The sequence below is a fragment of the Salmo salar genome, chromosome ssa24 (genome assembly GCF_905237065.1).
Source record: "Salmo salar chromosome ssa24, Ssal_v3.1, whole genome shotgun sequence".
Lineage (NCBI taxonomy): Eukaryota > Metazoa > Chordata > Actinopteri > Salmoniformes > Salmonidae > Salmo > Salmo salar.
This window is the reverse complement of record NC_059465.1, coordinates 25,023,258-25,047,789: the sequence shown is the minus strand read 5'-3', so window position 1 is coordinate 25,047,789 and position 24,532 is coordinate 25,023,258. Positions and strand designations below refer to the sequence as shown.

The 24,532-nt window shown below is 44.1% G+C and overlaps 1 protein-coding gene and 1 pseudogene across 3 annotated transcripts; both read right to left on the bottom strand.

The window, feature by feature from the left end:
- Nucleotides 1–99: 99 nt before the first annotated feature.
- LOC106585466 (cytospin-A) lies at nucleotides 100–23,675 on the bottom strand. 3 transcript variants are annotated; one of them, XM_014171692.2, is made up of 16 exons: nucleotides 23,392–23,675; nucleotides 17,710–17,872; nucleotides 17,184–17,322; nucleotides 15,421–17,066; nucleotides 11,827–12,034; nucleotides 11,251–11,324; nucleotides 10,849–11,024; nucleotides 10,419–10,603; nucleotides 10,144–10,265; nucleotides 9,038–9,128; nucleotides 8,411–8,503; nucleotides 8,027–8,177; nucleotides 7,164–7,266; nucleotides 3,184–3,300; nucleotides 2,242–2,301; nucleotides 100–1,582 (listed from the first exon to the last, which is right to left on the bottom strand). In XM_014171692.2, the coding sequence occupies exons 2-16, from the start codon at nucleotides 17,854–17,856 to the stop codon at nucleotides 1,493–1,495; spliced, it is 3,402 nt and encodes a 1,133-aa protein (XP_014027167.1). In that variant the 5' UTR covers nucleotides 17,857–17,872; nucleotides 23,392–23,675; the 3' UTR covers nucleotides 100–1,492. The 3 variants fall into 3 exon arrangements, with proteins under 3 accessions (XP_014027167.1, XP_014027169.1, XP_014027168.1); XM_014171694.2 differs by having other exon boundaries at nucleotides 10,437–10,603; XM_014171693.2 differs by having other exon boundaries at nucleotides 23,476–23,675.
- On the bottom strand, nucleotides 20,493–20,653 carry LOC123730450 (uncharacterized; annotated as a pseudogene).
- Nucleotides 23,676–24,532: the final 857 nt, after the last annotated feature.

The following is a 24,532-nucleotide window of genomic DNA, read 5'->3' as shown; positions in this document are numbered from 1 at the left end:
AGTTATAATTTGCTGTGCAAATTTCTTTGTAGGCTAGGTAAATGTTACTGGCAAGATGGAATATCAACTTACAAAAAGTTTGTTTACACACACACACACACACACACACACACACACACACGATTAGTTAAAGCCATTGTGAGTTGAGCTCAGAGTATCTAATAACACATCAATCTTATAGTTCAAGAGCAATGGACTGTGAACAATCCTGGGAGTTCAACGTATGGAATGCAAATCAGTCTGCTGTTGGTGGAAGTAACGTGTTAACACTAACAACATGTTAATACAGTTGGTTCCAGCAGCAAAACCGATGCATTTTGTAGTTGAAAAACTTTCCCAATCTTGATGACCACAACAAAAGTGACTATGAAGAATGTCCAACCTTGAGACTTGAGATCCAGGCCAAACAGTCCAATCAAATCACCAAGAAGCAGGGCTTTTGGCAAGTCTAACCCTGGATTTCACATAGAGAAAAAGCACATTCCTTTTTTGGTTCAGGATTAAGACAGTTCTATGTGAGAAAGCTGTCACGGAGAAACATTGTGTTGGTCCTGTATAGTTCATTGGTCTCTGTTACCAATACAAAATGCTACTGTAGCAATGTTCACGCTCCTAAAAACAGACCAAAAGCACATCAACATTGTAGCTTGAATCTAACAGGTGATCATGGGAGCACCTGACAGCTTTATCCCTTATGATGTAGCTAGTGTTTCTCATATAACTGCTGAATAACTAGTGTTTCTAAAAAGCTTCACTTCGATTGCTCCAAAGATGCTTTGAAAGCATGGCGCATTGAAACAGTTTCATTTAGACATTTTTGCTACAACCTTCTTTCTTAGGAAGTCAGTGATGTGATTTAAACAGGCACTTAATCCATGATAAAAGATGAACCTGCGCCTGACAGTGTTCCATTTGTCTCTCTTATTTCCATAGAAAATAAGTGCCATGAACATACTACACACAATGGGTATGGTTTGGCTGAAACATTTTGGATAACCCCTTGGTTAGAAGAGTAAAGGCTGGGTGCAAGGCACAAAAGCTGGGATAGTCTGTAGCATGTTCCCCAACTGGTTTAACCAGACCATTTGGATTAAGGGTCATCTCAGCCGGGTTATTCAGTAATGGATCAGAGTAAAAATAGAATCCCCAACAGAGCAGGCCCTGAACAGGTGTTTGAAGTGCCCTTAAGCTGTGTGTCCATCACACTTAAGGTGTCAGTGAAAAGGGCAAGACTGTTCACAATAGCAATATTATGAATAGCTCGCAGTGAGCTTATTTGTATGTTTCTTATGGCGATTCAAAATTAGCAGGCCTCTAGACCAGAGACAGAGTGGCCGGCATGTGGCACGGCTGGGATGAAGGGTGGTTCAGTGAAGTGAGCTATAACACCGGAGTTGAATGTCGAGGTGAAGTGTTGGAGGTGCAGGGAGGTCAGAGGAGCTTCCGAGCAGGGCTGCAGGTTGTGCTTGCAGTGTTGGGTGGTGAGATCACATCAGGTCTCAAAGTACTTGTAGATGGCTGTGACGTAGGTCATCACACTCTGCCAGTCTGGTCTCTCAGTACTGGCCATCTCATTGAGGTCCTGCAGCACAGAGAATAAGACCACGGGGGTGACAGAAGCTTTGTCATTAAGACACATAATGCCTTGGAAAAAGTCCTTGCCATTTGTTCATCTTTGTATTATCTCTCTCTCTCTCTCTCAAGGTGAAGTTTGTAAAAAAAAAAAAAAAATGAAATAACATGCTGTTGTTGTCTAGGTCAGAGTTCCACAATCTGACTAGAAATAACTGTGGAGGTCAGAAGAGTGCTTTTGTGGCATATATTCTGAAAATAAGAGCTTGCATTTTCAATTTATGGAACCAAGTGAACCCATAAAACAAATGTCAGGACAATTCACACAGGGCCTGCTTTATACCTAGCTATGGATAGTGATATACATTCATGTGAGGACTTATTTTGTGAAAAGGACTAAAATAGCTGTCCAGGTGATGCTATGAAAGTGCAGTTTCATCTAAAAGATCCTCTGTACAGGAGTCTGCCTATAAGAGCCAGTGAGTACAGTCCACAATCTCAACACCTCACAGAAAACATACCATCCTCAACATGCAATAGAATAGTGACATTGTGGTGATTTTTAAAGGTGAAATGAGCCTGAAAGATTCTCTATTAAAAAATAGAATTTTTTTAAAGCATGTCAGATATACTTTTGAATATATTCAGTTCAGTTAATCTTTCACTTACCAGAGTGGACTTGATCCCCACACTCTCTGCAGCCTGGAAGGCTAGTGTGAAATTTCGCCTCTAAAGATGGAGACAAAAACACACCATAATGATCCCTGATGATAGATTAATGAGACAACTGTAAACAATAGCTAGGTTTTCATCCAATTGGTAACAGATTTATGAGAATATTCCAAAAACGACATAAAAACAATATGCACATTTTCCCGCTAGAGTTTCCATCAAACTGACTTGTTGCAGATAAAAAGTCTGTGCCTGCTGACATAGTGCACATGAAAATGACTTGTGGTTATGTTCCCATGTACCGAATAAAAAAACTAAGTTAAAAATGGCCTTCAATCGCAACTTCAACTCTAACGATGATTTTGTCACAAAAATTGTTGCAATAAATAGCAAACTTGCACAACCTGGTTTTATCACACTCTCTCTAGACTTGGCTGAAAGTGGACAGGGGGTTGTATTTGATACAGAAAAGAGCAAGAATTGTATTTGATAATTGGCAGCCAAGCACCGATCATCATGTCATCAGCATTTACATAATATTCTACCTTTGATATTTAGCCTATTGTAAATTTGCATGATTACTGTACACTCAACCACAAATAAACTTTTGATGATTTTCCGCATTATGGTGGTAGGCCCATATTGTCTTGTGACTGAGTTTACTTCCATATGATGGTTATTATATCAATATTTGCGCATAAAGGCATTTCCACTGCATTCCTCAAATAATTAATTTTAGTCACAAAAAGATGTCGAACGAAACAAATTGTCTGTCGACATTTATGAATTTGCGACAAAAATTTCCTGTTTCCATAAGACCTGTTGTGACTTATTTTAGTCAGGTAATTCTTCCACATGTAATGGTTGGATGGAAATTTGTATATAGTTCTCTGACACATTGTTACTCATCATCACCACCATAGTAGGAGGTAGGCTTGCCTTGTCCTGGCTTGTGAGCTCCTGGTAGGGGATGTGAGCAGGCAGGTAGGTGTGGAGCACAGCACAGAACGCAAGGCCGTCGTTCCAGCTGCTGCTGAAGTTTGTTATGTCGATGTTCTGCCAGAAAAAGGGGCAAAAAGTTATTTTCATTGTAGTGCAAATGTACAGTGTAAAGACATGTGGGATGCAGGAGTTTGGTATTGATAATACAATATATAACTGGGTCAGGTCCCAGACATTGGTCCTAAAAGCACCATGCGGTTTCATCCTACTAGTGGCTATAATGTCTAAAGTAAACAAGCTTGTGTTCCTCATGAACAAACTGTTTTATGAGAATGACCTCGTTTCTCTGAAGGATGAGGTCATATACACTGAGTGTACAAAACATTAAGAACATATTGAAAATATTGAGTTGCACCCCTTTTTGCCCTCAGAACAGTCTCAATACATCAGGTCATGCACTCTACAAGGTGTTGAAAGTGTTCCACAGGGATGCTGGCTCATGTTGACTCCAATGCTTCCCACAGTTGTGTCAAGTTGGCTGGATGTCCTTTGGGTGGTGGACCATTCTTGATACACAAGGGAAACTTTTGAGCGTGAAAAACCCAGCAGCGTTGCAGTTCTTGACACATTACATTTACATAAGTATTCAGACCCTGTACTCAGAACTTTGTTGAAGCACCTTCAGCAGCGATTACAGCCTTGAGTCTTCTTGGGTATGACGTTACAACCTTGGCACACCTGTATTTGGGGAGTTTCTCCCACTCTTCTCTGCAGATCCTCTCAAGCTCTGTCAGGTTGGATGGTGAGCGTTGCTGCACAGCTATTTTCAGGTCCCTCCATAGATGTTCGATTGGGTTCAAGTCCAGGCTCTGGCTGGGCTACTCAAGGACATTCAGAGACTTGTCCGGAAGCTACTCCTGCATTGTCATAGCTGTGTGCTTAGGGTCATTGTCCTGTTGGAAGGTGAACCTTCGCCCCAGTCGGAGGTCCTGAGCGCTCTGGAACATGTTTCATCAAGGATCTCTCTGTACTTTGCTTTGTTCATCTTTCCCTCGATCCTGACTAGTCTCCCAGTCCCTGAAGAACATCCCCACAGCACGATGCTGCAACCTCCTTGCTTCACGGTAGTTTCCTCCAGACGTGATGCTTGGCATTCAGGCCAAAGAGTTCGGTCTTGGTTTCATCAGACCAGAGAATCGTGTTTCTCATGGTCAGTTTCCTTTAGGTGCCTTTTGGCAAACTCCAAGCGGGCTGTCATGTGGCTTTTACTGAGGACTGGCTTCAGTCTGGTGGAGTGCTGCAGAGATGGTTGTCCTTCTGGAAGGTTCTCCCAACTCCACAGAGGAACTCTGGAGCTCTGTCAGAGTGACTGTCGGGTTCTTGGTCACCTCCCTGACCAAGGTCCTTCTCCCCATATTGCTCACTTTGGCCGGGCGGCCAGCTCTAGGAAGTCTTGGTGGCTCCAAACTTCTTCCATTTAAGAATAATGTAGGCTACTGTGTTCTTGGAGACCTTCAATGCTGCAGAAATGTTTTGGTACCCTTCCCCAGATCTGTGTCTTGACACAATCCTGTCTCTGAGCTCAAGGACAATTCCTTCGACCTCATAGCTTGGTTTTTGCTCTGGAAGTGAAATAAACGGACACCTGTTTAGGCGAGGTGCTGGCTAGTGGAGTAGAAGACTTGAAAAAGAAAAGGAGAGCTCCACACTCTAGGAGCTCAGATGAAATAATTAAATAACCAACATTGACAGACAAGCTATCTTCATCATTGGTTTTTGCTCTGACATGCCCTGTCAACTGTGGGACCTTATATAGACAGGTGTGTGCCTTTCCAAATAATGTCCAATCAATTTAAAATTTACCACAGGTGGACTCCAGTCAAGTTGTAGAAACATCTCAAGGATGATCAATGGAAACAGGATGCACCTGAGCTCAATTTCAAGTCTCATAGCAAAGGGTCTGAATACTTATGTTAAGGTATTTCTGTTTTTGAAATGTTCCAAAATGTCTAAAAACCTGTTTTCGCTTTGTCATTACTGGATATTGTGTGTAGATTGAGAATTTTGTATTTATTGATCAACTTTAAAATAAGGCTGTAACATACCCAAATGTGGAAAAAGTCTAGGGGTCTCATTACTTTCCGAATGCACTGTAAATCTTTTGTCTTGCCCATTCACCTTCTGAATGGCACATACTGTACACAATTCATGTCTCAATTGTCTCAAGGCTTAAAAGTCCTTTTAACCCATCTCCTACCCTTCATACACTGATTGAAGTGGATTTAACAAGTGACATAAATAAGGGATCATAGCTTTCACCTGGTCAGTCTATGTCATGAAAGAGCTGGTGTTTTAAATATTTTGTATACTTAGCGTATGTTGATTGAGTATGATGTGTCTGCTCAAATTAATCTGACCGGATGATCAAATGCAACTATTAATCAAATGTATTTTATAAAGCCTTTTTACATCAGCAGATGTCACAAAGTGCTTATTTAGACACCCAGCCTAAAATCCCAAATAGCATGCAATGCAGATTTAGAAGCACGGTGGCTAGGAAAAACTCCCTAGAAAAGCAGGAACCTAGGAAGAAACCTAGAGAGGAACCAGGCTCTGAGGGGTGGCCAGTCCTCTTCTGGCTGTGCCGGTGGAGATTATAAGCGTACATGACCATTAAGGCCAGATAGTTCTTCAAGATGTTCAAACATTCATAGATGACTAGCAGATAAAATGACTAGCAGATAAGATGACCAGCAGATAAGATGACCAGCAGATAAGATGACCAGCAGATAAGATGACCAGCAGATAAGATGACCAGCAGATAAGATGACCAGCAGATAAGATGACCAGCAGATAAGATGACCAGCAGATAAGATGACTAGCAGGGTCAAATAATAATCAGTGGTTATAGAGGGTGCAACAGGTCAGCACCTCAGGAGTAAATGTCAGTTGGCTTTTCATAGCCGAGCATTTAGTTGGTCGAGACAGCAAGTGCGGTAGAGAGAAAGTGTGATAGAAACTAGATTTATGTTAGCACATTCTAATCCTGACAGGATTGTTTCCTCAGCTACAGCAACAACAAAATAATCCCCCCCAAAAAAACAAAGATGGTTAGTTTCCATCCCACTAGCGCAATGCATTACATCCCAATGCTCTCCTCCCAGCCAGGCAAACCACAGCTTTTCTGTCAGGCAGTTGAAAGGACATGTGTAATTTGGCGCACTTCCTGAAGAGGACCTCTGTAAAGGGGGAACCATGACGAGCATTCACTCTCTGCACCAGAACCAACAAGACCATTGAAAACAAAGCTGTTTCAATATGATAGAGTGAGTCTTAAAGACATGCCCTAGATAGCAAATTCAACAAATCAATATAGTTGATTTATAGTAGCTAAATGTTTATTCCCTCTCTGGATGACGTTTGAAGCCGTGCCCAGGCACTGTTGGTCCAATCCCATGCCTTAGAGTAGGAGAGGAACCATAAGGACAACACAATAAAACTGACACAAGTCCTCATGACATCTAGAATGGTTTAGGACTTGAAAAGGAGAGCATAAAGGATGCACTGATATAGGTGTCTGAGAGGGGCTTTTAAAACTCAATGAACTAGACCTCTGGACGAATAAAGGACATTCTGACAACGCTATTGAATTAGACTGTCATTAATGAACCTCACACCAGATATTTTAACTTCTAAAAAAAAACATCCATTGGATCAGTCTCACTGTTGAGATATTTAACTAAATAAATTATTATCAACAGGCGAGGCAGTGACATGAGGTGAAACGACCCGAGATATCATTCTCATCCCAACCCTTCTGTTCTGACTGAACGACACATACCAGTGTGTTCCTGTTCTGACTGAACGACACATACCAGTGTGTTCCTGTTCTGACTGAACGACACATACCAGTGTGTTCCTGTTCTGACTGAACGAAACATACCCGTGTGTCCCTGTTCTGACTGAACGCCACATACCTGGTACCCCTCAGTCTTCTTCTGGCACCACTTGAGCAGTGCGTTCCTCTTGGAGCCCCCATACTCCCGGGCCAGCGCTGAGAGGGGGTCCTTCCGCTCCTCTCTGAACACACATAGGAAAGGGCAGAGAGTCATTTGAATTAAATACATATCCAGATTCCATGTACCTGGCTAGTCCAAAGTCCATTGAAGCCTAAATGCGATAGTCAAAATCAGTGTTGTAGTACTGGAGATCGGTCTCCAGACCACACATTGAGTGTCTCGGTCTCGACTAGGTCTCGGACAATCAGGACTCGTCACCGAGACCATTAATAATTATCAGCTCCCATTCAGTCAGCGCATAAAACCACTTCATCAGGCCTACTATCCACACTTCATTTAGGACACATTATCTTTTCACCTACCTGGGCTTGCTACTTTGTAACATTACTGTCCTTTACTTCTGTAAAAAAAATATCCTCAAGCTTTGTTGCGCTCGTCAGAATTTCCTTGCTTCGCTAGCAGTCTCACTATTAGTAAGGGGAGACTGGGGAAGTTACAGAGTGGCTCCCTATTTGCCCTCAGCTTGCATTCTGAATGTCGAAATATAAACACAGAAACACTGGACATTTTGAACTCTTATTATGATGGCGATTTGACACAATTACAATCATGGTCTTGAATTTGACTTTTTGTGCATTTTTCTGGTCCGGTCTTGACTCGCTCTCATACCCCTTTGCCCCCCTCCCGGTCTTGGGTTTGACTCGATTGAATCAGTCTCGCTTTAAGTGGTGTCGAACACAAAAATATAATGTTAACCATACAAAGGACTTAGTGGACTCATATGTATCGTATGAAAGGTATGGAGCTGATAAGGCTGTTACCGGAGGCGGCTGCGTGCGGTGGGGGTGACAGAGGCGGTGGGGGAGGAGGAGGACAGGGAGGAAGCAGAGCCCATGGCCATCAGAGAGGACGAGGTGCCACCCTCAGGGGCAGAGATGTCCCTCTTCATCTCCTCACTGCTCCTGCGGGACACTGGCCACCACACAAACAGACAATGATACAGTGTGGCTGACACGTCTTCACAGCAAGTGACAACTCAAAAGTCTGATCTGTGCTGTGTGTGGATGGTAGGAGAAGCATTTCGATAAAATATTTTCAAATGTCATTGATTTCTTTCTCAAAATGCACTTAATTTGACTGGCAACCATTTCGAAGAAAGGCGGATTTATTTCAAGGTCGATTCCTACTTCCATGACTTGTGATACCTGATATGGCCATGGCCTTAGAGGAGTCCATGTTTGAGACCCTCTGGAGAGCAGAGGCAGGGCGGCTGGCAGAGGAACCCCGAAGATGATGCTCTGGTGTGGAGGGAAGGACATCGGCAGGATTAACAACCAGTCAAGAAACAAATATGACTTTCAAGCGAGAGGGATGTGGGGTCAAAAGCAACATTCCAGGCCTGGAACTGTCAAGTACCATGGAAGGAAGTTTATTTTCCATGCAAGAAAACAGCCGGGACATTAAACTAAACATTGGAGACTGTGACCACTATAGTACGTTCACATTTACAGGCCTTTGAACATGGAGTTAGCAGGGCTTGATGTTTACCCACCCATGGTGCTTTGTTACACCTCCCTGACCAAATTAAAGTCAACATGAAGCTCTGCTGACTGCACGCTGACCTCCTCAGGGGCTAATTACACCTCCTGCTAACGGCAAAGCACCACCACACTCGCTGAAATATAGCCACATAATATGAAGACTCACTGAGGTCTAATGTCCAAGATGAAATTGTATTATTTTCCTGTGACAGATTAAATGCCTCTCTCAATTTGTTCAAGAGAGACCGAATGATATCCAGACATGGAGCTTTGTTTGTGCTTCCGACTCACCTGGCATGCTGATGTCTGTGTAGCTGGGCCTTTTGTCATTCAGAGAGGAGAGGGGTTTGGCTGCTGAGATGGACCCAGTTATGGAGTGTCTCTGAAATAGACCAACAATCATTTGATTAAAAGTCTCACATACAAAATGTCTTCATCCTCCCAACAGAAGTAGCCTACTGTTTGCCATTTCTGGAAAAAGGCCCAGCTCGAGGAGAGGCCATTTTGACAGCAGCACTAGCAGCCAGCCACTGGCAATAATCTTGTGACTGCAGAGGAGGTAGAAAAAATGAAAACAACAAGACTGAAGACTTATGAAAGTTGTATATGAGGAAACAGAAAAACCCATCTCTCCATCTCCCCCTGAACTCTGACCCTTTTATATGAGAATACCAGATTCTCTACTAGAATAATGCATGTAAAATATCCAAGGCTCAGATTTCCCCCCTCTGTCCACAGTATTACATGGCCTGACTGAATGTGTCCGTCTACTGTATAGCACCGCAAAGTCCATGAAAAAGGTGGTAGTCTTTGAGCCATGAAGCTCATTATGTTCTGAAAAAATGTGAGAGTTTAAAACATGAGAAAAAAAATGTATGGGGGAATTGAATGCATTGAGAAAGAATCTATGGATGATGTGGATGCACTGATAGTAAGTCACTCTGGATAAGAGAATCCACCAAATTACCAAAATGTAAGTGAAGGGAAAGTGAGGTAATGGAATTAGAGCGATGGGACAATATTCTCAATCAAAATCTCAATATCTGTTCCATCTCACAGTTTGTGTATGAGGCAAGCCCAGCTGTGACAAAGTGCCAGAAGAGGAAGTGCCACCTGTAGAGTATTGGAGGTCTATAAACACTGTGAATATAGGACAACTCTTGACCTGGTGGTCACAGTAACTCTTTAACTACTGCACCGCTCCCCATCCTAAACTGCTCTGGCGGGTTCTAAAAACACTCAATTTGATCTAGACCTTGATAAGTAGTGTGTGTGAATGACTGGTCTAGTGTAAGCCAGGGATTCTGTGTGTTTGACCAGATGCCTACATTTAGAGCTCGCCATGCAAATAAACACACTGAAATGGGTCAGTGGGTCAAATGTTCCAGGTGATATACCTGTATGGGTGTGATGGCGGCTGCAGGAGGGGTCTTCATGGGGCTGGGGCTCAGGGGAGTGCGTGGTAATGTGGCAGCAGGTGCTGTGGGAGCAGCAGGGGCAGCGGTCGGGGGGACTAGGCCTGTTGTGAACAGAAGAAGACACAAATCAGTCACATCAGGTAGAAATCCCACAGTAATAGAACTACACTGTATAAGGAGCAGTGATGCTGGTAGGCTCATTACTAGGAATGTACAGGTCAAATTAGAAGTCAGAAAAGGGGTCCATATCTTACACTCGCAGGTTGGGGTACCTTGTGAGGAGGCATTGTCGAAGCTCTTGATGAGGGTTTTGACGGTGGGAGAGGGCTCTGAGGAGGTAGAGGAGCGACGGCTCAGGCCCATACCCTGCCTCAGTGCAGCCAGATCCCTCTCCACTGCATTCATGTAGTTATACACCCTGCCCCTCTCCTCATCCTGCCTGAGGAGACAAACAAAAACACACTCAATACACACACATACAGACCAAGGCACATCAGGTGTCACATCACCCATTTCATGTGAATGAAAATACAGACCAGTACATCCAGCTTGATCAATGTGACTATTACTGTTAAACCCAAACCTGCACACATACATCTATCTCCCTTAATGATCACAAGACAGCTGGCGCCGGCTGACGAGACACTTGGAATCAAGCACAGTGTGTTCCTCAGTGTCTCTTACTTGCGGTTCTTGACTTCCTCCAGCTCCTTGCCCAGCTTCTCGTTCTTCTCCTGGGCCTCGCGGAGACGGTGACGCATATCCCCAATCTCCTCCTGTGCTTCCGACTTGATGTCATTAGCGATGACCACGGCCGTCTGCAGATCAGCCTGGAACTGACGCCACTCTGCCGACTCTTCCTGAACACACACACACACACACACACAAGCGCATCATGAGATACGGCCCTCTGAATGCTGAGGCTGAATGATCAATCCCATCTAATAAGACTTATTTTTGGAACCAAACGTCATTATATTGCTTTCCAGTGAATTCCAGTTGTAATGAACATGGCCCAAACCATAGTGCTGCTGTGTTTGACCATGTCAGTGGTACCCTGGTCCTCAGATGGCCCTGTCCACTCACCCTCAGCCTCCGGTGGAGAATCTTCATCTCCCGCTCCATGTCATGCTTCTGGTCCTGTAGCTTTTTCACAGAGTCTGAGGGAGGAAGCAGATACATGGCTGAGTTCATGTGAACAGGCCACAGGGTATATTCACACGCAGCACAGGAAGAGAATCTGCTTTTAAAAAATTCAAGAGCCGATAGAGGCCTTAGTAGCACCAACTTATGAAACTGGGAGTTAGACTGAATTACACAATAATTAACCCTATGAAGTAAACTGAACCCCATTGATGGCAATAGCAATATAGCTACACATCAAGGAGTCTCAAAGGCAAAACATTATTGACTTGTTAAATAACAACAGTTCATACGTGTGCCTTTTGTTAGTCTGAGTGACTTATAACCACATAAATCAACAAAGGTGCGAGTACAGAAATCTCTTATTCTAACAGAGGACTATTCACACTTTCCTCAGGCTGCAAGAAGCCTGACACAGCCCCCATGTGGCCAAAAGTGGAAAATGCATTGTGGGGCTCCAGTGTTATGATGACGTAGTTCTATGATGCTGTGCCCCCCCCCGGGCCCTAGCCCACTCACTCTCCAGGTCTGTGATGATGAGGTTGTCGTGGAGTTTGACGGCTCGGTGCTGCTCCACCTCATCCTCCAGCTCAAATATGGTCTCCTTCATGTCCCCGATCTCAGTCTCCTTCTCCAGCAGCTCACCGCGCTGTTTCTCCAGCCCACGCTTCTGCTCAGCCATCTGCTTCTGCACCTGCTCCTGGAAGTCCTGGTACTCCCCATCCAGCTGCACACACCACCCAGGACAGAAGAAATCAATCCTCTCATTCATTAACTAATGTCCCAAATGAATACTCATTCTTTTTTTACAGTGGTGAGGGAATACAGTGGTTTGTCCTTTAAAAGTTGCAGCGTACTGCAGCGCAGCTTGTACGGTGCCACAGAATTCTATGTCACGTTATTTAAGTGTGAACCACTGGTACCATTAATGCTTGTTAGTGCTAGTTTAACCACCAGAGGGCATCTTTGAGAAGCATTTGATAGCCTTCAATAGTGGCTGTATTAGAGAATTGAAAACCTTTTTTTGTAAGAACATAGTATATGGGACTGATTAAGAAATGTTGCTTAATTCATTTAATAAAAATGGTGTTTCTATTTCAAGAAAAACCCTCTGAATTTCCATTAGGATGGAACGGAAAATATGGTGCTGTACAATGTGACGGTCGGGAGTAGGCCACAGTACTGGGCTATTTAGCTAAAGAATCCCTCTGTCCTGCGGGCACATGGGAGACCGGGGTTCAATTCCCCAACGGGGAGGAAGGAGTAGGCTGTCCTTGTAAATAAGAATTTGTTCTTAACTGACTTGCCTAGTTAAATAAAGGTTACACTAAGAGCATAACATTTCTACACCCTAATTGAATAATTGTAGTCTAACCAATACCCAAATGGAAATTCAGTCAAAATAACAATCTCATCGATTTATCAAGACCAGTCCCCATGCTTGTCTCAGAGCAGCGCGAAACAGTGCTAAAAGAGTTGTAGGCTATTGCTTCAAATCCTATTGCTTCTAACTTCAATATGCTCTTTAAATAAATAAGACCTACACCACTTTTAACAGCACATTACTCAACACTAGTGAGACTCATGTTGCCTACGGTAAGCCGACAGTATATCGAAAAACATGACGTGACTCTCCGCCATTAATTACAGGAGGATATTTCTGTAATTCACTGATATTTATTCCCATAGTAATTCATTATGGATCCATAACTAAATAAACATTGGCATTTTGAAAGAGTATTTTTATCATTATTTTATTAACGAAAGCATAAAGATGCCATTATTAGTTACATTGTTTTAGTTTGAACGTGCAGACTGGCACTAAGAACAGTGGGAACATTTCCCTAGTCAGTGCCATTATTAGTGCAATGCCCATTAATAAAGTGTTGCTCTGTGCTACCCAGTGTGGCGGGGGCGGGGTAGTGGTCCCCCCCCCCGCCCCATGGGCTAGGTCGGTCTTCTGTGCACGGCTCTGCGACCCATCCCGTGCCCCCTGCCCTTGTGCTTTGAACCTTGCACGCTTTCAGTGGATACAACTGGAGAACTGCAAGGCAATCCCATTGGGCGCCACTCGGGAGCTATGAACAATATGACCAATATTTACTGTCCTGCTAATAACAGGGTTAATAATATATCTATGAGAATATCCAAGGGGCTTTTACATAATTCTAAATTAATAGTAAATCACTTTGTTTAAAACAATAATATTTTGGAGATTATTAAATTTTCAAATAATGTAAAATGAGCGAGAAAAAGGCCATTCTTGAACATGGGGTGAGACATCTCCTAATTTGTTATTAAAGAATGATTTATTTCTGTTTTTAGAGAGAGAGAGAAAACAAAATCCTAGTCATCTCATGGGTCTCCCAGTAGAGGGTGTTGAACCAGCATCTGTAGCAACACTGCTATGCAGTGTCTTATTTCGTTGCGCCACTCAGGCGCTGTACAGGACTACAGTAAGAGCAAAATAATCCTAACAAAATAATAAAAACATTAGTGTAACAACAGTTTTAGTAAGTAATACTTAGGTCGTGCACAATTATCAGTTTCATGTCACCCATTCATTGTCACAGTAGGACCCAAAAGCATAATCACTGCTTTAACTCCTCCTTGCGCTGCTCTGGAGCAATGAAGTGGTGACGCAAGGTACCCTACTAAACCACAAATTACCTCTAAGTCCCGCAGCATAACCACAAAACTGTATATACTCAGTTTATTAGGTACACCACCCAGTTCAAGAAAATGGATCGCTCCTACAGACAGTGAGTCACGATGCCGTGGCTTGCTATATAAAGCAGGCAGACAGGCATCCAGTTACTGTTCAATTGAATGTTAGAATGGGCAAAACGAGTGACCTAAGTAACTTTGAGAGTGGTATGATCATCTGTGCCAGGTGCACCGGTTCCAGTATCTCAGAAACAGCCACTCTCCTGGGCTTTTCACACATGACAGTGTCTAGGGTTTACAGAGAATGGTGCAACAAACAAAAACATCCAGTCAGCGGTAGCCCTGTGGGCGAAAACAGCTCGTTGATGAGAGAGGTCAAAGGAGAATGGCAAGAATCAGGCAAACTAACAGGCGGGCCACAAACAGACAAATAACGGCGCAGTACAACAGTCGTGTGCAGAATGGCATTTCGGAACGCACAACTCGTCGATCTTTGTCATGGATGGGCTTCTGCAGCAGATGACCACACCGGGTACCACTCCTATCAGCTAAAAACAAGATATAGTGGCTTCAGTGGGCACACGATCACCAACACTGATTTGAGGAGTGGAAAAACATTGCCTGGTTCCTGTTGAGTCATGCTGATGGCAGAGTCAGGATTTGGCGTAAATAGCATGAATCCAAAGACCAATCCTGCCTGGTGTCAACGGTATAGGTTGGTAGCAGTGGTCTACCGCCATCTGATCTGCAGCAACTATGTGATGCCATCACATCAGCATAGACCAACATTCCTGTGGATCGTTTCTGACTTGTAGAATCCATGCCCCGAATAATTTCTGCTGTTCCGGAGGAAAAGGTGGGTCTGTCCCGGTACTAGATGGGTGTACCTAAAACTGACCGGTGAGTGCATAAAGCAGACAGATGCATTTCTATGAAAGCTTTAAAGTAACTGTCCAGTGAAAATCTCACTTTTAAAAAGTTCATATTCTGTTAACTCATACCCAAATAATGTTGTTGACTCGTCCTATACTCGTATAAGCATAAATGAAAGAAAAGAATACTTCAAAAACCCCACCTCAAAAATGCTTTCTATTTCTTTATAACGTGATGTCACATTGGCCCATTTGCTGAGCTGGCCAATCAGCTGTTTACTTGAATATTCTTAATGACCAGTATACAGCCACACCATTCTGTTGTTGGGGTACAACCCACACCATTCAAACACAGAAAAGCTGCTTTTTAACATACTTAATAAAACAATTTAAGGAAAAATATTTCACTCATAATTAATTAAAAACACTGGACAGTTACTTTAAGGTGGTATAGAGGAAAGTGGACTTTTATGAACTTTTCACAAGTTGGATACAGGAGACAGAAGCAACCATCAAAAGGGTGGGATGAAGGAAAGTGTACTACCTCTGTAGGATAGTGTGTGCGTGGACTCACCTTATTGAGGGTGTCCTGCAGCCTGGTGACATCACTGCAGGCGTGGCCCAGGTCCTCCTGCAGTTTGGCAGCCCTGCCCTCTGCCTCCTCCTTGTCCAGCCGAACACCTTCCAGCAGCTGGCAGATGTCACTCTTGTCTCCAGAGTTGTGGATGGAGTAGAGCTCAGCCACCTTCTGCCTCTCCTGGTCCAGCTGGGCCCTGCAGCGGCTCAGCTCTACCTGGTCACTGCTCACCGCTGCCTTGTACTCCTCCAGTGCTGCCACCATGGCCCCCCGGTCCTGCCTCTCTGACTCCATGATGCGCTCCATGTGGTGGTTTCTCTCCTTCAGAGCGCCGATCACCTCCTGGGCCTCGGCGTTGTCCTGCTCAGCCATCTTCAGTGTGTTGCTGAGATGCTGCTGCACTCCCAGCAGCTGCTCCCTCTCGAAGCGGGCGTTGTCAGCCAGGTCCACGTAGCGCTGCTCCAGCTCCATGTAGCGGCCGCTCTTGATGTCCTCCTCCAGGCCGTAGGACACGTGGTGGTCGTCCAGCAGAGAGCGGAAGTACTCAATCTGCCGGCCGTAGTGCTCCAGCTTGTCGCTCTGCTGGCACAGGGAGTCCATGAGGATGACCTTCTCCTCCCCTAGCCTCTCGTTCTCTCCATTCAGCTCCTGGGTGATCTGCTGCAGGTCAGCCAGCTCCTGTAGTGTGGCCTGCAGCTCCTCGGCCGTGCTGTGCTGGTTCTCCTCCATTTGGTGGATTCGCTCTGTCAGGCAGGCCACAGACACCTCGCTGGCGTTGCCGCTGCTACCCCGGCGCGAGCGCTCTCGGCTGGGCAGGCTCTCAGACTCGGAGGAGGAGGAGGCTCCGGAGGGGGCGTCCAGGGCGTCGTCGCTGGATGTGACACCCTGGTAGACCTCGCTGGACTCACTGTCCAAGTTGTCCAATGAACCACCGTGCTGTTGGGCCGTCAGCAGGTCCTCCAGGGAGCCCGGGGCAGAGCCCTCCACAGAGGAAGTGAGGGTACCAGTGCACCTGCCATCGCTGTGTCCGCTGCTGGCTGCCAGGTCTGGGCTCAGGGAGGTGTAGTTAAAGAGCTTGTCAGAGCCATCCAGCCTCTGCTCCAGGGAGAAGCCAAGTGCATTGAGTCGGTCCTTTAGCATGCGGTTCTCACTCTTCAACAGGTTCAGTTCCTCACGGATGGCATGGTTCTGCTCCTGCAGGAGGAGCAGCGTGGACTCCACATCCGCTGCTGTGATGGCCGACACCTCCCTCTCCAGGGGCTTCTCCTCCCCCCTTCCGCCTTCTCCCTCCTCTGGGTGCACCTCTTCCCGTCCCAGGCCCAGCTGAGCCCTCATGTCTCTCAGCTCGCTGCGCAGGTGCAGGATCTCCACATCTTTGCTCTTGGCCAAACCCAGCAGGTCCTCCACCTTGGCCTCCAGGGCCACCTTGTCACTGATCTGGCTGTCTGATTTAGACTTGTTCATGCGGCCCTCTGACTCTGCTAGCTGCTGACTGCGAGAGCGCTTTCCCTGGGCCACATCTCCCTGCCCTGCCCCTGATGATGACTGCTTCTTACTAGGCGATGTTCTGGATGTCCGCAGACGATCCCTTGATGAGTTGGGCTCCTTGGAGGTCGAGGACGTCACACGTTTGGCTGAGGAACCTTGTAAAAAGAGAGAACAGAGCAAGCATGAAATGCAGAGTAATAATAAATATGATGAAAATAGACTAGGTCATTAGAAGCTAGTCAGCTAATATAAAAGATATAAACAGATAATACCTGTGCTAGTCTTTGGTTTACTGTCTGGGTTACCATTGCTGGTCCCCGTGGAGGCAGTCCTCTTATTCTTGGTCACAGTGCGGTTCGAAGCTGGAGCGCCCCCTGCCATTGCTGCTAGCAGATCATCATTGCTTTTAACCTGAAGAACAATCACATGAGAAAGATTACTTTAATACCCCTCCCACTGATCCAGCCAGCCACCAGAAGAATAACTTAGTAATGTTCGGTACCATGGTAAACATGTACAAATGGGTGTTGGCAAACTAGGCCATTGTATGTTTAAGCAATAAGGCATGAGGGGGTGTGGTATATGGCCAAAAAAACACGGCAAAGGGCTGTTCTTAGGCACGACGCAACGTAATTAGAGCAGTAACAAGAAATGTTTTGTCATACCCGTGCTATACGGTCTGATATACCATGGCTAAATCAGCATTCAGAGCTCAAACCATCCAGTTTCTAATACATAATATGGTAGAAGTGTACCTGGCTTAGTTACAAAAAGTGTAGTGGGATAATAGAAGTGTACCTTTGACAGTGGTGCTGTTGTGGTCTTGGCTGCAGCCTTGCCGGTGGTTCCTGTAGCAGTGCCTTCAGTCTTCCCCCTCTCTCCACTCTGAGCCTTAGTCCCCACCGGCCTGCCTGTCTTCTTCATACTGGGCTCTCTGATGCCCATACATTTACACCTCAGTCTGGACACACAAAGGGGGTAAGGACAACACATCAGTGGAAAGATTACAATCAACTACATTTCATTGAAACAATTGCCATAAAAAGGAAAACACCTCATCTCCACAAGTCTGGAAAACAAGGCATTCTCCTTTGGAATTCATCTTGCTCAGTCTCAGATTTCCTGACTGTCATCAACTCCACTAGATGGCAGTCACTGGCTGGTTTGGGTCTACCTGGGGTTGTTCCGCGGTCAGAAGTTCTTACTGTCACAGATCAAGATTTAATACACAATCCATGTGTATTAGCTCACATCTCACCCAGGTGCATGGACAACTGGCCTTGCTGTCATGGTGACCAAGGTAGGGAAAGTATTTGGGGCTTTATCTATGACAGCAGAGCTTATAAAACAGTGTTAAAGGACAAATGAGGCAGTCTTTTTCATCCTGAAAAAACAAAAACCTTTCTTCTGTATGCTCTCCCCTAAGATTCCTACGATCGACCCAACCTGCTGCTTCTGGCTATACTATACCTCACTGCATAGCCTATGTGACCATTAAACCAAAACAGGCTTTCTGGGTGTCTTTGTGCCTGCTCTCAAGATGGGTGCAGATGGAAGTTCCAACTCCCTGCCTGGAAAGTCTCTCATTGTTTAATCAATTAAGACGACAAAAAAAGGTAGAGTAAATATTATACTTGCTTCATTTTAAAATAGAAATTATATAGGGAGCATTTCTGGTTAAAGACAATTATCTGTGCCTGTGACAAAGTTAACTTTTCCTAAACTCTTTTGTTTGGTGTATTAAGAAATTCCAAATTGAAGCCAAAACTCTTTCAATTCTCTTTCTTCTTTAGACTAACTGACATAATCCATCAAAGAGTTGCAAATAAAGGGAACACGCCGTCTGGTCCTTGTGCTGGAGTTATGAGATCTTTCCAGAGCTTTTCTAACAGCTCCCCGTTGTCCTCTCTCACCTCATTTATGGCAGAGCAGCAGAGGGCTTGTGCTCATGAGGAGTGGGCCTAAACTCTGCCTAATGTCTCTCAGCTGTGCGCAAGTGTGTGTGTGTGTTGCAACCCTGTGGTGGGGAGGTGCTTGTTTATTCAGACCCCCCCATTGAAATATATCTAGTGTACACATTCCTGAACAGCCAGAGGGCAAGAGACAGGCCAGACCGTGAATGTTGAAATATCTAAAGGGAAATACATTACAGTAACATAGTACATACACCCTTATTGGCAGTGGAATATTAATGTAAAAATTTGCATTGGAATATTCCTTTACAGTTGCCCCTATAATGCAAAACAAAAACACAGAAATAGGGACATCTTGCAACAATGAGTGTTCTACTGAAGCCTATGCGTTCCAGTCAGGTGTGCGTATGCCTGTTCTCACCCCCATCTAACCTCTGTTTGGATTGTGCAATGCGTGTTGCCAGCTGCTGACATGGGCTCTCAACACACATACTGGGTAGGCTATAGTTGTCTGTAGCTCAGATGTGGGTCAAACCAGATCACCCAAACACACAACCTGGACCTAGAGGGCTGCTCTTTTCTGTAGCTATGAATGAATGGAACTGGGTGACAGAGGCTGGGGAATAAACTGACCTTCAGTCTATGCTCACCCTTCATAGAGTAACATGATGGAATGTCTTCTGTAGACCATCAGGTTCAGGTGTGAAGTAATACTTCAATAGCTTTCTTATAGTCAACATACACTGAGTACACCAAACATTAGAAACACCTTCCTAATATTGCACCCCCCCAGCACTGGTCCTGATGAATGGGCTAGTGATGCTATTTGACTACAACAATGTCAGACTAATGAATGCATGGGACCCTTGGATTCAATCCAAGGCTGAACAGAAGGACAACTGTGCATAGTCAGTGTTCCTTATTGCTTATTTAACAATACCATTAAAAGTGGGGGGGGGGAGCAAGAGAGCAACAGACCATAAATAAATTGAAATTCACAAATTTACTCCTAACTGCCCCCTCCCTCTTCCTTATTCAGCATGCTTTGACTGTGGGAGTCACTTCCCTTTCCATAACATCAGCTTCCTGTGGTGTCGTCTCCTTTGAGTAAATCCTACAAGGATGAATGTGTGCGAGGACAAGTAGGCATCATTGCGTTTGAGACAAAGCAGACAGTGTAACCTACTAACCTCTGATCTCACAGTCTAAAACATCTTTCAAAGCCGAAGAGCCAGTCCTAACAGATCCAACCAAGACCTTTCTCCTTTAAGATTAAGATCACAAGATCCAACCGAAATGTGACTTCCACTTTATCTCAACCCCTCCAAAAGACACACATACCTATACAGGATAGGAGAGGTTGGAGGAGGGGGCTGCCACACTGGGCACCTGTGAAGCAGTTGTTTTGGGGGGTTAAGTGCCATACTCAAGGGCACAACAGCTGGCAATGGCATTTAGGATTTGATACCAGCAGCAACCCTCCGGTTGCCAACCAGAGATTTGAACTGGCAACCCTCTGGTGGACCCCGAAATGTGGTGCACTGTTCCCGGGGGTACACCAATACTGGGTAGATGCTGAACAAGGCAGTTAACCCACTGTTCCTAGGTCGTCATTGTAAATAAGAATTTGTTCTTAATAACTGACTTGCCTAGTTAAATAAAGGTAAAATAAAGAAAGAAATGCGTGGAGCAACTCCCATTTCCCACTCCCTATTTGAAAAATCTATTTAATAAGTAATCAATTTAATAAGTAATCCCCCGATGGGGGATGTATTAGATAATAAACTGATAAGAACAGATACTACACTTGATTAGGATTGCAAAATTCTGGCAACGTTCAATAAATTCCCTGGTTTTCCAGAAATCCTGGTTGGAGGATTCCACATTTTCTGCTTATTCCAGGATCCTCCAAATGGGATTTTGGGAAACCAGGGAATTTACTGAAAGTTCCCGAATTTTGCAACCCTACACTTGATCTCAGCCAAGTTAGGGTTAACTTAACATGTACCTATTATGCTGGATTGGGAAACACTGAGCTATACAATGCATACAACAGAAAACATGGCTAGGACAGTCTGTATCAGAGTTTAGGGGAACTTGGTTAACAACTCACAAAAGGAGGAGCCCACTCACAAAGGAGGACAATCACACATGCACAAACATATTCTGTTTAAAGGGGGAATTGGCTCTGGAAGCAAAAACAGCCAAATACTCCATCTAAATCGATTCTCAATTATGGTCCAGTTCTAGAAACATAAATCCCTCTATTTTCATATCACATCAAAATAATTTCACAAATCCAAAATACATCCCAACTGTAGACTGTTTTAACCCGCTTTAACACATTTGCAGCCGACAGTATTTTTCAGTGACAACTTTGTGGCATCGTTCTTCCGTTTACAGGTGTTCGGAGACACAGATAACTAATTAGCACAGATAGCCCACTCTGTCTTCCGTATGTTTTCCGTAAACAAGCGCTGTAACATGGAAATATGGCCGTGTGGGAACACTAACCCTATAAAAGGCGTGTATCAATGAAACCTTTTTATTATTTCTCGCGGATATGAAAGATAAGGTTCCAAAACCGTACCGCGAGCGATGGTGTGTATGTTCAGACCGAGCATTGCGGCTCTTAACAAAACTTACCCTACAGAAGCCTTCGTCCAATGACTTGTGTGTAATATAATGGAACTGAGAGTCATGACCAAGGGCTAGTGCTTAGGTAACCTCCAGCTTTAGGAATGTGCTTTGTTTGGCAGGGGTTTCCTTTCAAACTGCAAGAGGAACATTTCCAAGAACTGAAGATTTTTCACTTTGGGACATTTTTCCAAAAGGCAAGCTGCAGAGACAAGGAGGAGTAGGCTAGGCCTAATTCCTATTGCATAAGTCACATTCCTTGGACAGGACATTGAAGAGCAGACCATAAAAATATAGCTTAATGATGCACTATGCAGAAATTGGTGGGGCCTAAAATTCTAATAGTTCACTTAATTTCAGTTTGTGAGAGAATCATTGTACCATCTAAACCGCTGTGAAATATATTTTCCATAACCAAAAATATTGTATTTTCAGCTGGTGTACAAAACCAAAACTATACCGAACAAAAATATAAAATGCAACATGTAAAGTGTTGGCCCCATGTTTCATGAGCTGAAATAAAAGATCCCAGATATTTTCCATGCGCACAAAAAGCTTATTTCTCTCAAATGTATTTCTCTCAAATTTGTTTCTGTCGCTATTAGTGTGCATTTCTCTTTTGTCAAGATAATCCATCCACCTGACAGGTGTGGAAGCTGATTAAACAGCATGATCATTACACAGGTGCACCTTGTGCTGGGGACAATGAAAGGCCACTCTAAAATGTGCAGTTTTGTCACACAACACAATGTCACAGATATCTCAAGTTGAGGGAGCGTGCAATTGACTGTAGGAATGTCCACCAGAGCTGTTGGCAGAGAATTTAATGTTCATTTCTCTATCATAAGAAATTTTTTGTTTTAGAGACTTTGGCAGTACGTCCGACCGGCCTCACATCCGCAGACCACGTGTAACCACGCCAGCCCAGGACTTCCACATCCGGCTTCTTCAACTGTGGGAATCGTCTGAGACCAGCCACCTGGACAGCTGATGAAACTAAGTATTTCTGTCTGTAATAAAGCCCTTTTGTGGGGAGAAACTCTTTCAGATTGGTTGGACCTGGCTCCCAGATTGGCCTATGCCCTCCCAGGACCACCCATGGCTACACCCCTGCCCTCCCAGGCCCACCCATTGCCACACCCCTGCCCAGTCATGTGAAATCCATAGATTAGGGCCTAATTAAATGTATTTAATTTGACTGATTTCCTTATATAAACTGTAACTCAGTAAAATCGTTGTTTATATTTTTGTTCAGTATAAAATATGCAAAAACGAAACTTTAACAGCTGTTTAGCCTTGCTTTCAATGAGAATTACAGATTTATAACATTTATATGCGAGTTTGGTCGGGTTGCCCAAAAAGTATTATTCCATTAAGTCAAATTAAAGATGTCAGTTAAAAGAGACTCACAATTATTCTACTGTATATGAGAACAGTGTACGTTTTAACAAAAATAAGTATGGCCTTAAAATAAATCTCTAAATTGCATGCGGTAATGAGAGTGACATGCTTCAAGTTCAAGGAATCAAACATTTAATTACATGACAATTGGTTACTAATGTAATGACATTTGAAATAGAGCAGTTGACAGAATGTCACCCAACTTGCCTTACTTGTCAGCTATCAATCTAATAGCTTTCTGCCAACATTTTGTTACCTAGCCAAACGCTTGTTTTCCCAGTGCTTGTATATGACTAACTAGCAGACATAGTTATCATTATACGACAAGGAATACATTACTTGTAGCTCTATTTTCTAATCACGTTAGCTAGCCATCGTTTTAGCAAGCAAATCAATCAATACAGCCACTCATGAGTTGTCAGCTAACGTAGCTACCTACCGTCGCTAACTATTTAAGGTAGCTAACGTTAGCTGTGTCAAACTATTCAGCTATACTACCAACTAATTAGTTAGACAAAAATATACCCACCTAGCTAGTTGAATGTTCCAGGAGACGTGAACGCTGCAAGGTTTTCATTAGCTTAAAAGCTATCTAGCTGGCTAACAATCATACCTTGTCCTTGGCTTTTTCCATCTGATCCTTGAAGATTAAATATGACTTCCGGGGTGCGAGTACATCTGAAGACAGCTTTGTAGCCGAGACAGATAGCTACTGGAGATTATCCCAATATTTCCATTGCAGCTGCATTGGTCCATCTGACACGATGCTTTTCAGTTGTCAATGCAGCAGCTAACAGCAGCCTGATTCTTGATTGGTCAGTGCAATCCGGGATCCTTGGGACGTCCCTACCATATATTAAAACCCCTTCCCAGAGCCTTGCCTGGTCTGGAGAGCATCGTTCATAGATGCGCATTCTAGCCCTTCTATCTCCATCTTCTTTTTCTGTGGATTTTAAATGGCTATTGGCAACCAAACTATCTCCATCTAGAGCCAAACTCGAGTTGAGGGCAGGTTATACAGTATATATGAATGAGATGTTTTTATTTATTCTATTTCACCTTTATTTAACCAGGTAGGCTAGTTGAGAACAAGTTCTCATTTGCAACTGCGAACTGGCCAAGATAAAGCAAAGCAGTTCAACACATACAACAACAGAGTTACACATGGAATAAACAAACATACAATCAATAATACAGTACAAAAATCTATATACAGCATGTGCAAATGAGGTAGGATAAAGGAGGTAAGGGAATAAATAGGCCATGGTGGCAAAGTAATTACAATATAGCAATTAAACACTGGAATGGTTGGATTTGCAGAGGATGAATGTGCAAGTTGAGATACTGAGGTGCAAAGGAGCAAGATAAATAAATAAATACAGTATGGGGATGAGGTAGATTGGATGGGCTATTTACAGATGAGCTATGTACAGGTGCAGTGATCTGCTCTGACAGCTGGTGCTTAAAGCTAGTGAGAGAGGTAAGAGTCTCCAGCTTCAGAGATTTTTTGCAGTTCGTTCCAGTCATTGGCAGCAGAGAACTGGAAGGAGAGGCGGCCAAAGGAAGAATTGGCTTTTGGGGTGACCAGTGAGATATACCTGCTGGAGCGCGTGCTACGGGTGAGTGCTGCTATGGTGACCTGTGAGCTGAGATAAGGCGGGGCTTTACCT